We start from the raw sequence: 15,988 nt of genomic DNA on the forward strand, positions 1-15,988 counted from the left end.
GGGTAAAACTATCATAGTTGCTGCATTTAGGCTGGGCAAGCTACTTCATTATGAGCGTCAGTGCCGTTACATTAACCACGTTTTAACTTAATTGCTATTAAACTAGTTTGAAGGCAGCTGCGAATGTCCACACGCATGCACGGTGCCTGTCAAGCTGTGTATGTATTAAGAAAACGGTTACATTGTGTGCTTCTGCGGATATGTGGTAGTTACATTGTAACGACAATGTAGCTGTACGGGATTGGCTACTTTCGAAGCCTCGAGCCTGCACACGCATCTAGTTCTCGCTGTTACAACTCCCTTTGCCTCTAGAACACACAGCGACAGGGGGCGTCCGACTTGTTGCTAAGATACGGGACTCACTAGAACGACGCCCTTTCGTGACTTACCGCTTACGTCATACGACCCTAAACCTAATCCTAACCCTAACCTTAACCCTAAACCTAACCCTAAACCTAACCCTAACCTTAACCCTAACCCTAACCTTAACCCTAAACCTAACCCTAACCTTAAATCGCTTGTTTGAAATGTTTGATTACCATGTGAAGTCACGAGAGGGCGTCAAACTAGTGAGTCTCGCTAAGATACAGTCTGTGGGGAGGCAGCCAGAGTGATGAAGGGAGGAGATGATGGATGATATTTCAGCAGCGCTATTTGTTTGCCGTTATGTTGGTGATTATAAAAACTTGATTTCACTTATTTCCTTCAGATCTGGCACGGGAAATCGGACGCTACAGCCCGTTTGCTACATCGCAGGTGTGCGCTGTGACCATCGGTAGCTGAATTACTATAATAAATGGTTTTGGAGCTTGCAGCGCCCGCAAGTGCAGGCCCTTTGCTACAGCGCTCCATCCCGCACATCGAGCGTGTTTTCCGGGTTAGGGTCAGCTACTGCCCCGCCGAATCAAACTGCGACAGCGCTAATGGGAGCAACCAAAGCAAAAGTATCACTGTAATCATCCAGGACGGCACCGAGGATGACTGCGCTAAGGCTAAAGTAAGAGCATGCTGAAAAGAGTTCTTTACCTTTGAACATTTAGCCCCTTGCATATTTGTGAAGCTAGCTAGATCTAGCTAGTTAGCCAACAGAATATAACGTTGTTCAGTGCTCATAGTTAGCTGGCTAATGTTAGCCAGACAATATTGCTTGCCTTTGTAGAACAAGTTATTTGCTAGCTAGACTGGGCACATCAGAAGAGTAAGAATGCTGCTTAACGGGACATGCTGTACTTTTATTCGGGTTTATGCGGCATAGTCCACCATGGACTTGTATCAACAGTTTACGAGGAGTTGCTGTGTTTAAAGACTGATAATGCACACGAAGAATGCACAAATCTGAGCTAGCTCAAAGTATCATTAGCCAACGACAGCTAACGTTATTCATATGGCACGATGCTCACGACTTGTGTTTTCAACCGTATCCTAATTTGCTCTGTTGTGCTAAGCAAGCCTCATCGTTTACCAGTAACCTAGTGCTGTCAACAGAGTGGTCACCTTTTGGAAATTGTGTTCTGCGCGACCACAATTAATAACACTGCATCTCAGTTGACAGTTGATAGCTTGTTTACCACGGGCATCGTGATGTTTGATTGATGTCATCCATTGATATGACTCTGAGTTTTAAAAAAAATCAGTCTTACTTTTGTTTGTTTTGTAGAGGAAGTTGTATTTTTTTTATATATATAAAGAGATGCAGCTGAGTACTGACGTGTTGTTGTGACATGCACAACCTACCTCAAAGGGAAGCTGTGGTCATTCCCGAGGGTTTTTACCTGTAACTTACTGCAATGTCAAATCAATGTTTAATTGCCCAAACAGCTGCTGAATGTATGCAGTTTAAATTTGGAATGGTCTAAAATCTTTTCCATGTTTGTCATGGCCTTTTGACATTTTATGCATCATCACACTAGATTACTTCCTTGCTTTCCTTATCATAATGTATGGGTACAAGCAAGTTTTTATGATGATTATTATTTTAATTGCACCATCTAGTCCTTAACCAATATACCTTCACTTGCATCATTTCTGTTATTCTGTGTAAAGTGTAGTAGTTCTTCTACTTCTCTGGCCAAACAGTCGTTTATCAATCCTGATCTTTGCTGCTGTGGAAATTGGACCCGCACACAGGTTAAGTTACCTGGGCCTGTGTTGATGTATCTAAGCATGTACTTTCAATGAGGCTCACGGTGCACTTGTTGCTATGAAACGTGTGTGTGTGTGTGTGTGTGCGTGTGCGTGTGCGTGTGCTTGCGTGTTCTGGAGAGTGCTTGAAAGCTCAGTGTCCTTGCTTGGTCCTTAAGCTATAGATGTGGTTTAATGGATGCTGAAAGAGGAACGGGAGGAGAGAAACATCTTAAGAGTAGTGACAAGGTAAACCACCATAGATGTGGTCCAACAACAATAAACAAAACAAAAAAGCAGTTAGTCACAGCAGAAAACTTCACATTACTTTTAAAAAAAATGTTTAAGGGAGAAAACTTCTATGAGGTGTTTTGTTAAAAGAGATGTTGCGGTTTTGCAACGCGTGATGACGAGGTGCTTGCTCACTGATTCATCCCCTCATTCACTGTGCTCTGTAGCTCCAGCTCTGGTGGTGTGTGTGTGGTGTGGTGGTAGTGATGAATGTTCAGATGCATAATGGCTGCGGTGCATCACCCAGGTGGGTGTTTCACTCCGGGGGCGGCTAGCTAGCGAGGTCCACCCCACCACCACCACCACCACCACACCTCCCCCAACCCCCGTCATTGTGAAAGGCTTTGCTTTGCCTTGAAAAGCACTAGCTACATAAAGGCAGCGAGCTGTTGTTTGTTGATGCAGTGGTTTGGGTCTACCAGTGTGGAGGAGGAGGAGGAGGAGGATGAGAAGGAGAAGCGCTTTTTTGTGTTGTCCATTTACTAAGAGAGATGGACTCCTACACAAAGACTTGTGATGAATGGGCATAACATCGCTGTTTGTGTGTGTGTGTGTGTGTGGATGTGTGTGCAATTAAAAAGGTTGTCTAGGATATAGCCAGTTGGAATTTCACGTAGGACAGATTGATTATATAATCTACCTGTTAAAAAATTGTTTCTGAATTCAGAGGGCGCCGAACAGCCTCCCACGTCTTTCTTAGAGCCACACACTTAAGTTTTCATGAGTTTTCCCCCACCATACTGCAGTGCGTTTAGGAAGATGGTCCACTACTAGTTGTGATTGAAGACCCTTGTCATTGCAAAAGAGGGAGTGACTTTTTTTTTAACAGCAGTTGAACATTTTTGACAGGTCTTGCTCTTGTTTTTTTCTTTGGTGCCAGAGGGACTTGTACACTGTAGGGACTTCCATAGTGTTAGTAAGCTGTTCTGGCTTGGCGCACGACAAGCAAACCCGGCGCACAGGCTGTGTCACGATTTCAGGGAACTCCTTTATTCAGCATGCCGCATATTTTTTTTTCTCTCTCTTTCTCTCTCTCGCTCGCGCGATCGCTCTCCTGCTCTCTCAGTAGAGAAGGAGCGAGGGAAGAAAAGATAGAGGGGGAGGGAAGGAGAGAGCGAGTGAGTGAGAGAAGAGAAGAGGAGAGCGAGTTGAGGGGGAGTTCTTGTGCTTGTGTCGTAAGCTGGTGATTTCCCCTGATGTGCTTTCTCTTTCTCTCCATAAGCAATCTTTGTTTTGTTTTCTTCTTTTCTGTCTCTATCCCCCCTCTTTGAAGCTCACTAATTCCATCCACATTGCACAAACTAAAATATGTTGTTGTTGTTGTTTTGGGGTTTGTTTGTTTTTTTTTTGGGGGGGGGTGTAAGGTCTGCCTCTTGCTTTTATAAGCTTTTTATTTGATGTGGACTGGACATTTGTTTTGGTTTTTAAGAAAGCTCAAGAGAAAAAAATGTGTGTGTGTGTGTGTGTGTGTGTGTGTGTGTGTGTGTGTGTGCACGTGCATGTGTTCCAGGACTGCCTAGAGAACCGTGGACTATGTGCCTGACTGTGTGTGTGTGTGCATGTGCCCGTGTGTGTGTGTTGTGTTAGTCGTGACTGCTAAAAAGCAGTTAGCTGATGACAGTGCAGCGTTGCTAGGCAACCAGTGTCATGAGCAGAGCCCTCAGTGCTAGATGGCGGTATCTGTTTCTGCGTGCGACTGGAGGTGGGGGGGGGGAGTAGAGCGCACATGTGCTGCCCCAACACACGCACAACAAGCACTGCTATTATCTCCTTTACTCTGGTTAGTTAAAAAAAGCCTGCAGGTTTTGGCACAGTTAAATTGAATCAGGAAGAAAACTGTACCCATTTTATTCTCAGTGGGGGTTGATAGCACTGTATTTTTTTGTATTTTTGTTTTGTTTTATAAACATAGAGTTCACTTAATATAAGGATAGGATTGCACCAAAAGCTCCACAGACTAAATAAGATAACACAGGGCAATTTTACACTCTTCTGATGTGCCAGTACTTCTGTGCAGGCCGAGCTTTATCACATCAGTTGTTCAGGCTATTTTTTGATGGCCCCCCACTTGTGTGTGCCTCCGCAATGTTGTGTTCTGTTCAGGAACACCGATAATAGTTTGTGTGTGTGTTTGTGTACGCACGCATCTGTCCCTGTGTGTGTGTGTGTGTTCCCTTTTTTCACGCCTATGAAAAATATCACAAAGCATTTGAATGCTCTCAGTCACATTAGACGTCGGGGTAATCGTGGCCAGTTGATGACAGGACATGTTCTCGGACAGGCAGCAGGTTGTCCTGTGCCGCTCGGCCAATTACATGCCACGGGGAGCCTGCCACGCTCCTGATTATGATTGACCGCTGCCGGAGCACAGTGATGGTGTCATTACTATTGCTGTGGTGCCACTCTAACAAGTGCTGATAAGTAATTCATTATGCCCCCCTCTCTCTCCCTCCCTCCCTCTCTCCTTCTCTCCCTCTCTCCCTCTCTCCCTTTTTCTCTCCCTATCTCATTCACTCTTTTTTTCATTCTCTCTCCATGTCTATCTTTCTCTCTTTCCTCTTTATTGCCCTTTTACTTTCCCTGTCTTCCTTTCACCACACCCCTACCTCCCTACCACCTCTCTCTCTCTCTCCCTCTCCCTCTCCCTCTCACCTCTCAGGAGTACATAGTGTCCCTGGTCGCGCCAGCGCACTGCCGCCGCGTGCGCCTGACTCTGTCGCTGCACCGGCGGCTGCAGACGCTGCACTGGGCCATCGAGTATGAGACGGGCGCGGTGCTGACGCTGCGCGAGCATGCTGTGGTGCTGCAGGGGGCCCGCGAGGCGCAGGTGAGCGCCGCCTGGGCCATGCTGCAGCGGCCCAGGATGGAGTCCCGAGCAGCGGGCGCTGCGCGCCGGACCGAGACCCCCTCCTCCGGTTCCTCCACCTCCACCTCCATCTCCGGCTCCTCGTCCACGCTACAGATGCAGGCCCCTCCGGGGACAACAACGGGCACGCCAATGCCAACACCGGCCGCCACTGCTGCTGCTGCAGAATCGGAGGAGGAGGAGGAAGAGGAGGAAGAAGGAGAAGAAGAGGAGGATGAGGAGGAGGAAGGAGAGGAGGAGGAAGAGGAGGAGGGGAGTAGTTCAGAGAGTGAGGCGCAGGACAGGCAGGCCCAAGCCGGTGACGGAGAAGCAGGAGGAGGAGATGGGGGAGGAGGAATGGGGCTTGGTGGGGGAGGTGTAGCAGTAGTAGTATCAGGAGGAGGAGGAGGAGGAGGAGGAGGTGGAGTCATGAGGAGGAGGGGAGGAGAGGCACTTATTGCCACCAAGCCCCACCGGCAGCTGTGTCGCTCCCCTTGCCTGGACCGGCCCAGTTTCAGCCAGAGCAGCACGCTGCAGGAGTTGAGGGCCGACGACAGCCGTGGCCCCCCAGGGGCCCAAACACCACCTGGGGCCCCCATTGGAGCGCCCGTGCGGCAGGCCAGCGAACGAGACTACCAGTCCAAGATGGACTTCGCTCTCAAGCTGGGTTACTCCGGAGAACAGGTGAAGTTTGACACTCAGCATTTTTCAGTGATGACTCTTAAAAACAACTTTTGTTTTCAATCAGTAGTGGAATAATTTGAATTCAAGCACTGTTTGGTCTTTACACTTAATTTGTTTTGTACTTTTACATTTTAAATACTTGAGAATGACCAGACGTTTATCAGTTAAAGTGTATCAGAATAACTTTTTTGGACTTAACCAAATATGATTTGATTGCACTTCCACAAATATCATGTAATGTCTTTTTCTGCTACTTTTTTATTGCAATATGTTTTACAGTGACTGGTGACAGTACCAACAATATTTCATAATTGTGGGTCTGTCACTGTGTGCTGGTGGAATCAGTCCTCAGCAAGCAAGCAATATACTTAATACCTCCACAAACTGAACTTAGTACCTAGTACTTGCTACTTGGATATTTACTGATTACCAGCCATTTATCTTTTACGTTTCAGAATAACCTTTTTTTGACCATATCAAACTACATAATATGAAACGATTTGCTTGAACTTTTTTTCTCCAAGTTACTTTTTGTAATGTGCTGTGTAGTAACTACAAACAATAACTATAATATCCTTCTGTGTGAATGTGTGATCAAGTGGAGTCAGTGCTTAGCAAGCTAACTATAACTAAGTTAGCCTAATGCTAAATAAGTTATATTTCATCATGTGTGTCTGTAATGTGTATGCCACCAGGTGGAATGTTATTTTTTGCAAGTTACTTTTTATAATGTGTTACAGTTACTACTTACTACAATCCTAACCATAAGTTATTTCATATTGTGTGTGTGACTGTGTTTGTGTGATCAGGTGGAGTCAGTACTCAGCAAGCTGGGCTCCGGTGCTCTCATCAACGACTTGCTGGCTGAGCTGGTGCGACTGGGCAACAAGGGGGAGCTGGAGGCCGCTGGCGGCGGAGGAGGTGGTGGTGGTGGAGGAGGAGGAGGAGGAGGCCAGGGGCCTGCCACCATGCTGGCCCCCAGGGGCCCCAGTGGGAAGGAGGCCGTCAGCCCTGAGGCCTCGCTGGAGGAGGAGTCCGGTGAATGCTACGACAACCTCAGACCCATCGTCATAGACGGCTCCAATGTAGCCATGAGGTACGTGTTTGTTTGTTTGGTACTTTTCACTATTACTATGCAAGTTCTCATGTAAACTGAATAGACCGATATTCATTATCTGTTGAATGCTGCTGGCATTTTGTGAGAAACCTGATTAACACATTGAATGGCACACGTGTTACGAATTTTGGAGTGCCAGGCATGCTAGACAATTTTCAACATTTTTTTAACAGCCACAGAATATTTTTTGTTAAATCTACGGACACATAGCAGGGCTCAGCTTTTTGCCCAGAGTTTTCTAGGCGTTTCCATTCCCAAATTAGCCCACGCTAAGCAAGGGTTATTGGGCGAACACACAGACAGCGACGAGATTACATGACAGAGAATTGCTAGACTTTGTAGCAAGAGCGATACGAGCGATAGAAGCGGCAGAGTATGTCCGTTAAAAGCAGAATGCAAGCATTCCAACATTCCCATTGGCTGTGGGCGCTGTTGCCAAACGACATTATAGCTCATTTGCATAATATTTGCTGACGTAAAACTACAAACTGTTGCTTAAATTGCCTCTAGTCGCCCAAATCGCTTTTGTCTCTTCTGTCGCTAGCAACTCAATACAAAGTCAATTACTTCTGGCGCTGGAATCACTCATGTCTCGTCTGGTCTCTCCGTCCCATCAGTTTAGCTAAAAATAGCCGTTTTTACCCCTAGAAATGGAGATATAATGTCTTTTTTGTTACATAGGCGCTGTTTTACTCTCCGAGTTCAAATTGAGAAACTTAATTTTCACACCAATAAGAAGTCCAGTTGATTCAAAGTAAACTATTTGAATGAAAAAAAATGCCTGGATCAGTACTAATTTTGATGGCGTAACTGGGTAGCTGCTAGTCTCTCCTGACGGGCATTTGTCTTTGTGAGGATAAACAGTGGATTCACCTACCCAATGCGGCTTGCTGCTGCTGCCATCACATCTGGTGTGACATTTTTCTCTTCAGTCTTTGCCATATTTACAGTACTTCTGCTTTTGAAAATGAATGGCAGCAAAGTTGCCAAGAACTTCCATACATTCAATGACTAGCAAAACATTGGCGAGACGGTTGTTTGGATTACGTACCCCACGATAAAGACATTTAGCACAACCTGTGTCTTTATGGCACAGATTACATTAGATTGGAGAAGATTCAACATTTTGGGTGTTATACAAGTCATAAATGCAATCTTGAACAGGATTTATGAACATTTTTTATTTGTACAGGATTGTTCAAGACTAAAAGAAGTCATCACTTTGTTGTAGTTTGCCGCACTTTCACCCAGTGTATTGCAAGCTCTGGTTTGGCTGTTGTAATTGTGTTGTAACAACAACATGTGCTTGTGCAACGTCAACAGATGAGCGAGTATAGTTCTCTTGTCAGCTTTCTTCATAAGCGCCCTTATACAACACTATTTTAATACTTTTTTAACCCAGTTTTTGACTTTTAGGGTCATTACATTTAGTTCATTTTCCGTCCATCTGTGCAAAGACGCGTGCGTGCCGTGCAGCCTATGTCAGTATGTAATTTTGTCCTGTGATGTTTTGTAGCCATGGAAACAAAGAGGTTTTTTCCTGCATGGGGATTCAGCTGGCGGTGGATTGGTTCCTGGAGAAAGGCCACAAAGACATCACCGTGTTTGTGCCTGCGTGGAGGAAAGAGCAGTCCAGGCCCGATGCCCCCATCACAGGTACTACAACACTGGAGTGGCTTCAAGCTAAATAAATATATGGAAATAATCACATCATCTTCTATCCTTACATGCTTATACTTATAGCAACCCAGATTTGACCCAAACAGCAAACTCATTCTATAGCACTCAAAGTAGTTGAAAAATGGGAGTAGTGGAGACAGGCTCTACTTGCAGGATTGCGGGAAGGGAATTTTACTGGTATGGCATATTTATGGTCAAAGTAGTGAATGCATGATATAAATGTATATATTTTAGATTCTTCTGCAAAGGTTATCATGCCAATTAATAATCTGGACATGTGTAAGAATAATGGAATAGTAACAAGAATTTCCTCACCCTTTTGATCGATAACAATCAATGGTCTGAGTCATGGACTGCAAGACTGATGCATGATTAAGCATGTAGCATTTGGCAATGGCGCACTGTTGGAGAATTTCAAAAACCACGTCGTATGCGGCAGTCTTTCCACATTCTTCAGTGATGAAAGTAAGAACAGATCTCTGGAAAATTATACCATGGTGTTTGATTTGAGCCAGGAAAAACTTCAAATATGGGGATATCGAAATTATATCAACCCAGATTTTGGTCAGAAGTTTAACTCACTGTTGGTTAGTCTGAATGGTAGAATCATTTCGATTACTATTTTTTGTTGTGTGTGGTGTGTACCGAAGTGCTCACTGTGTGACTAATTTGTTTCTCTTTGTGAGTGACCGTGTACTGTATATCATACGACACTTTGTAGAAAAGTATAATCCAAAAACAAATAGCAAAATGCAAATAAAGAGTATTTTAACTATAACTAACAATTTGTTTCTGTGTGTGTGTGTGTGTGTGTGTGTGTGTGTGTGTGTGTGTGTGTGTGTGTGTGTGTGTGTGTGTGTGTGTGTGTTCATGTGCGCTTATGCGTGTGTCTGTGTGCATGTCTGTGCGCTCTTGCGTGTGTGTGATTGAATGTGTGTCTGTGTGTGGTGTTGTGCATGTGAGCAGACCAGGAGATCCTGCGTAAGCTGGAGAAGGAGAAGATCCTGGTGTTCACACCGTCGCGACGCGTGCAGGGCCGCCGGGTGGTCTGCTATGACGACCGCTTCATCGTCAAGCTGGCCTGCGACTCTGACGGCATCATCGTCTCCAATGACAACTACCGCGACCTTCAGAACGAGAAGCCCGAGTGGAAGAAGTTCATCGAGGAACGCCTCCTCATGTACTCGTTCGTCAATGACAAGTAAGCCCCGCTCCTCTCCTCTCTCTTCTTCTCTCTTCTCTGCTCTGCTCGTCGAGTTTCCACGGTTACTGCCTCGTCTCTCCAGCTCCCTTTCTCTTCCTCCCTGTCTCTTTCTCTCTCTCTCTCTCTCTCTCTCTGTTGGCCACGACCGGAAGATGTTTAATGACGTATGTGTTGACGTAACCTTATTAGTCCCTGACAATCAGACAGTATCTCTAACAATGAGTTTTGTGTAATTGTATCAATACAATACAGTAAATAAAGAAATACTATGCAGATTCTGGTTGATTTTTCTGATTAACCTCCATCAGGATTGAATGTTTTCTGACTAATATACGGTACAGTAGCCACTATCAGTATCCTCTATAAAGTAAAGGTCAGTTTGTTCTATTGTGGTGGTTGGTCATTCAGTAGCAATGAGTCATTTTTTAAACCATGTATTGACTTTTCTTTTGATTCTTCAACTTCGAAAATGTTGCTTAATGATGCTGGTTACCTGTTTTTTTTAACTGTGTCTGTTGGAATGATGGACAAGCATTGGACAAGGAGCCTTGGCAGGTTTATGACGTAGTCGGGGCGGGGGGGCATTAAATAAGTTTGAGGGTTAAAAAAGTTTTAGAACCACTGGGTTAGGGTTTGGTTTGCACACAGTGTACGTACTATGTTGATGCAAGCAGATACGACTAAAAACGAAATTGTAAGCCTTTCTTTGTTGCTTTAACCAATCCTTACAAACACTGAAGGTGAGTTTTGACAATCTATTCTTGTCCATAGGTTTATGCCGCCTGATGATCCTCTAGGAAGACACGGGCCCAGTTTAGAGAACTTCCTGCGGAAGAGACCAGTGGTGCCTGAGCACAAGAAGCAGCCATGTCCCTACGGTGAGTATCTGCCCGGTACTGTAGCACCTGTATGCTGTCTCTGTGTCTTTGTGTGGTCCGCCAGTCTGTCTGTGGCCTTTGCTTTGGTGGTGACTTCACGTTGGCTTTGTAACCTCCATTGTGTAATACCCTACCTACCACAACATTTCCACAACTTGTTATAGGGAGATGCAGGATCTGAACAGAAGTGCATACTGCGACTGAATAAGTCAGAACAAGATTGGCACAGTCACAAAGATCTCGAGGTTTTAGTCAGCGGGAACTGTATGATGTGCAGATCCTTTTTCTGACTTTGTAAAAATGCTAGCTTTGCCTGCTTCTAGATGGCTCTTGTGACATGACAGATTTTTCCTTCAGTACATTTCGTGAGCCAAGATTTTTTCTTCCAGAGAAGATAGGTCTGAACTGTTCATTTATTATTTAGGAATCCCGTAGAGATATCTTGACAGGTGGTTTTTTTTTGCTGATGGCTACTATGTCAGCACCTTATGGTACATTATTCCTTAAAAAGCTGTTGAGTGATTTGAACTTCATTATAATTATAGCGATAATTCTTGATTCTCCTATCCGTATTGTAACATTAACAGTTATGATTGCATTATGGATCGTACGTCCCGGTAATAGTATGACGTTGTCCATAAGTTGTCCGTCCTTCATTTCAATAGCAGTTAAATTGTCTGGGTTTTTTAACTACGCGTCAGGATCAGGTTAAACCATGCACGCTGTGCAAAAACAATGCAGCAAGCAATTAGCGTCAGACTTATACGATTTTTCATTCCCATCTTTAATGGGAGGGACTAGTCGCTAGGCTGAGTGTCGTACTCTTTTGGCAGCTGACATGAATGAGATCATGGAGCCCGGAGTTATGTCACATGAATTATAACTCGTCCGGAGTCCTGAGTATAGCACACTATCCATTGGCATTGAGTTGTCGTAGCTATTTCATTCGCACGCAGCTTCCGAAATGGTTTAGGCCAAATCATTTCTCATGTGAACGTCCTTCACGCTGTCTTGCTACCACAATATTTACGTGTATTAAAAATATCATCTCTATCTGACAAGCACAACAAAGTTACCTTCATTTTAATATTGCTTCCCTCCCTATCTTACAGCCTGGACTAAAGGTACGAGTAAACCACAATCAACATCTCTATCAAATCTCACTGCTTAATATATCATGCCTTATCACAGATCTGTGTGCTGTTGTTATTATATTGGTACATATATATAGCTCTTGTAAAGAAACAAGAGCAGGTGGATTTGCAAAGTCTGAATCAGTATTAGTGAAAATTGTATTTATGGTATCCTATCATTTAGACAGCACAGACACACAAGCACTACACATGGCAGAGGAAAAGCTTTCAAAGATTTAAAGAGATGCAAAATAATTGTGCTATTTAATCAATAAAGTACACACGTTTTTGTGTTAAGGGTTTAAAAGTAAATGTTCAAGAGTATCAAACATAAGATTGAATAATTGTTTTCTGTACAAGTGTGAAATGCAAGGGTAGTTGTCTGATTTAGTAGACATTTAGTTTGCCAAAAGAGATAAAAAGAAAATGAAGCTCTTAATTGTGTTTACTGAATTGATGGGTTTCAAAAAAATGATCTGGAGAAAGTATCCCAAGATAATGGGTTATATGTTGAAGCCTGATGAAGTCTCTTGTGATTTTTATTTCCCACTTAGAGTACAACACGGTCACAGTACACTGCTTATTGCTAATGCTCTTCATTATACGTTCCCAGTGTAGCTAATTAAATTAAGATTAAGATCATGTACGATGATTGGCTATAATGATCATTCGTAATTTTCACCATAATTATTATTGCCCTTCTCGTTATGGTACAGATCTGTGTTAACCTGTCTGCCCGTCTATCTCCTTCTTCTTGTCTTTGTTCTCTGCAGGAAAGAAATGCACGTACGGCCACAAGTGTAAATACTACCACCCCGAGCGAGCCAACCAACCTCAGCGCTCCGTCGCCGACGAGCTGCGGGCCTTTGCCAAGCTGTCCGCCGTCAAGACCATGAGCGAGGGAGCGCTGGCCAAATGCGGCACCGGCGGCAGCGCGGGGGGCGTCTCCAAGGGCGACGGGGGCTCCGAGGCCAAACGCGTGGCCCCCAAGCGTCAGTCGGACCCCAGCATCCGCTCCGTGGCCGCCGAACAGCAACAACAACAACAACAGCAGCAGCAGCAGCAAGAAGATCCGCGAGGCCTGTGCCAGGCGCGAAAAGCCGAAGCCAGCTCCGTGCCCTCGCTGGTCACGGCGCTCAGCGTGCCCACCATGCCCACGCTGGTGAAGAGCCACGCGGCGGCGGGCGCCCTCAACACGCGCTCGGCCAGCAGCCCCGTGCCGGGCTCCATGCACTTCACCCACAGCCTGCTGGAGCACGCGGGCAGCGTGGGGGGCCAGTACCCGCCCATCCTGGTCACCAACAGCCACGGCGCCTCGGTGGCCTACGGCGAGCCCTTCCCCAAGTACGACTCGGTGAGCGTGAGCGACCACGGCTACTACTCCATGCTGAGTGACTTCTCCACCGTCAGCCTGGGCAGCATGGCGGGCCTGGACAGCTTCTGCAGCCTGGAGCAGCCCGAGCCGGGCCAGGGGCCGGGGGGCTACGCAACGAGCAGACCCCCGAGCCTGTGCCCCGAGCCCTGCCGCAGCCACTCCTCCGACTCCTCCTCCTTCTCCTCCTACGGCGACCCCTACCTGAGCTCCATGGAAGGCTCCATGGACGACGGAGGAGGAGGAGGCATGAAGGGGCAGCCGCCCTCCCTGGCCCAGACGCAGTCGCCATCCCAGGCCCGTCTGCAGGCCTTCGCCCACGGCTTCCACCACGACGCGCTGACCCGGGTCCAGAGCTACGGTCCCGACGACATGGGCTCGCCCAAGCCCAGTGGGCTGCGCAAGCAGACGTCGGCACACCTGGTACCTCACCACCAGCAGCAGCAGCAACAGCAGCAGCAGCAGCAGCAGCAGCACCAGCAGCAACATCAGCAGCAGCACGCTCTAGTGGGCGCACGCTCCAGCTGCCCGGGCGACTACCCCCTGCTGCCCCAGAACGTGCTGCCCTCCTCGGGCTCCATGATGGGCCCCGGCGGCGGCGCCCCCCAGGGCCGCTCGCTGGGCATGACGCGCATGGACAGCATCTCGGACTCGCGGCTGTACGAGAGCAACCCGCAGCGCCAGCGCCGGCCGCCGCTGTGCCGCGAGCAGCACGCCAGCTGGGACCCGCTGCCCTGCGGCAACGAGCAGCCCTACGGCTACCACGCCTACGGGCTGGCGGGCGGCGGCCTCATGCCCTGCTGCGAGCGCGTCATGGTGCGCAGCATGCCCGACAAGATGGAACAGATCTGGAGGTCTCCGTCGGACACCCCGCCGCCTCCCCCGTCGCTGGCACACCCGCACGGCGGGGCGCACTCGCTGGACCACCCGCAGGAGCGCCACCCCATCCCCGAGCAGCAGTACCAGACCTACCGCAACCTCTGCAACATCTTCCCAGCCTACGTGGTGCACTCGGTCATGGAGAAGAACCCCCACCTCACCGACCCCCAGCAGCTGGCCGCGCTCATCGTCACTAAGCTGCGACACTGAGGCGGAGAGAGAGACACGGGAGACGGATGAGGTTGGCGATGGTGACCGGATTGCTTGACCTTTGACAGATGGACGGCCGAAACTTAAAAAGTACAGAGTACAAAGTATTGCCATGTACAGTATTTCTTCTCCCAACACACGTGGTCACTTGATTACGGCTCATCTAGCTACATAGAATCAGCTGGAGTGAGTGAATTGGCCGGAGCAAATACCTGGCAGGACTTTTATTCTGTAAAACCCAGCATGTCCATCACTGATCCAATCCAAGATGGCCGCCGCCCAAGACGGGTTGGCGGAGACCAGATCAGAGTAGGCCAGATGGGGTAGGAAGACGAGATGCAAGAGATTTGCTGGCAAATACACAAAGCACCTGGGCTTTATTTTGGAGGAGATGTCCACCGCAGGTATATATAATATATGATACAGTATGTCACCTGTGTGTGTACACTACACTCGTCTCCAGAATCAGGACTGAAATCTCTGTTGTCTGCTTTTGGGCGGGTGCAACAGATCAGATCAGTAATCCTGTGGAATAATGTAAATTACCTTAATCGTATTTTGTATTTATTCCAACGAGTATTTTTTTGAGTATTAATGTGCATGCCCAGCATTTTTGCATTAGTGCCACAATCACCTATAAAGAGAATTTAGACTAGGCTACGGTAGCTCATTTTTTCTGAGCTCACAGGCCAATTTGTTGTCTTGTTAGACACACAGATGTAATCATGATCTATTTTTGATGTCTCTGAAATGAAAACTGGCAAAGGGTGTATTTTTTTTCTTTTCTTTGCACGTTTGGCAAACGGTGTCGATTCTTATGTCAGTTTTTGCAAAACGGTGTCGATATTTGCCTTACAGCTTTTGACAAGACGAGGTCGGAACCCTTCTGGGTATTAAAATGGTCGCCACGGAGCGAGTTGCAATGTAGGGATTCGTCCTGTTAAGAGGTTTGTTAAACGTTGTCTAGCTGTGGTGGTCGTTGAGGCACTCTTGAACATACCAGTGGACTATGATGTTTGTTCTAAATTCATAGATGGCTGCCTGGTCATGATGGCGACGATGGGACAACTGGGAATTGCGCCCTTGTGCCTGCTTATTGATACAGATTTTTTTTTTTGCCTTCACGTGGCAAGAGGGAACACATTTTAGAATGAAAAAAATAGCAGGATTTAGGGTTTTGTGCTTGTGCAGGGAAAGAGTTTGTAGATTTACGAGTGTGATGTGTACACAAACTTTAGATTGCCTGTTATTTTTGGGAAAGAAGTGAGCTTGATGATGGAACCGAATTTATTTTAGATGTTCCTCATAATAATCCTTGCTGTGGTCCATACGTATCAATAATAAAAAAAAGGTTACACAGCAGGCTGGGAGTAACGCTGCTGCAAGTTCATGTAGAAGGGAAAAGCTCAATGGAGCCAAGAGACAAGTGGAGCCGAAGCGCACCTTCTAGCTGATAACACGTTTTGGATCATGAAGGTCACAATGAGGGTGAGGTCATGCAGTGAGGTGGTGTAGGTACGTGGCCATGCACTAGGTTCCTCTCTGATGCTCTCTTCTGACTGAGGGCATTGAGA

At 46.7% G+C, this 15,988-nt stretch overlaps 1 protein-coding gene across 1 annotated transcript; it reads left to right on the forward strand.

Annotated features, from left to right (window-relative positions):
* The first annotated feature begins 584 nt into the window (after window positions 1-584).
* zc3h12b (zinc finger CCCH-type containing 12B) lies at window positions 585-14,521 on the forward strand. The gene is made up of 7 exons (XM_063203904.1): window positions 585-997; window positions 5,072-5,941; window positions 6,751-7,037; window positions 8,575-8,714; window positions 9,705-9,939; window positions 10,714-10,820; window positions 12,727-14,521. The coding sequence occupies exons 1-7, from the start codon at window positions 797-799 to the stop codon at window positions 14,412-14,414; spliced, it is 3,528 nt and encodes a 1,175-aa protein (XP_063059974.1). The 5' UTR covers window positions 585-796; the 3' UTR covers window positions 14,415-14,521.
* The last annotated feature ends 1,467 nt before the right edge of the window (window positions 14,522-15,988 follow it).

This window comes from Engraulis encrasicolus, chromosome 7 (genome assembly GCF_034702125.1).
Source record: "Engraulis encrasicolus isolate BLACKSEA-1 chromosome 7, IST_EnEncr_1.0, whole genome shotgun sequence".
In the NCBI taxonomy this organism is placed as follows: Eukaryota; Metazoa; Chordata; class Actinopteri; order Clupeiformes; family Engraulidae; genus Engraulis; species Engraulis encrasicolus.

Coding starts and splice junctions, on each gene's coding strand:
- zc3h12b (XM_063203904.1), top strand. CDS start 797: ATGGTTTTGGAGCTTGCAGCGCCCGCAAGTGCAGGCCCTTTGCTACAG. Junction 998..5,071: donor ATGACTGCGCTAAGGCTAAA/GTAAGAGCATGC, acceptor CTCACCTCTCAG/GAGTACATAGTGTCCCTGGT. Junction 5,942..6,750: donor TGGGTTACTCCGGAGAACAG/GTGAAGTTTGAC, acceptor TTGTGTGATCAG/GTGGAGTCAGTACTCAGCAA.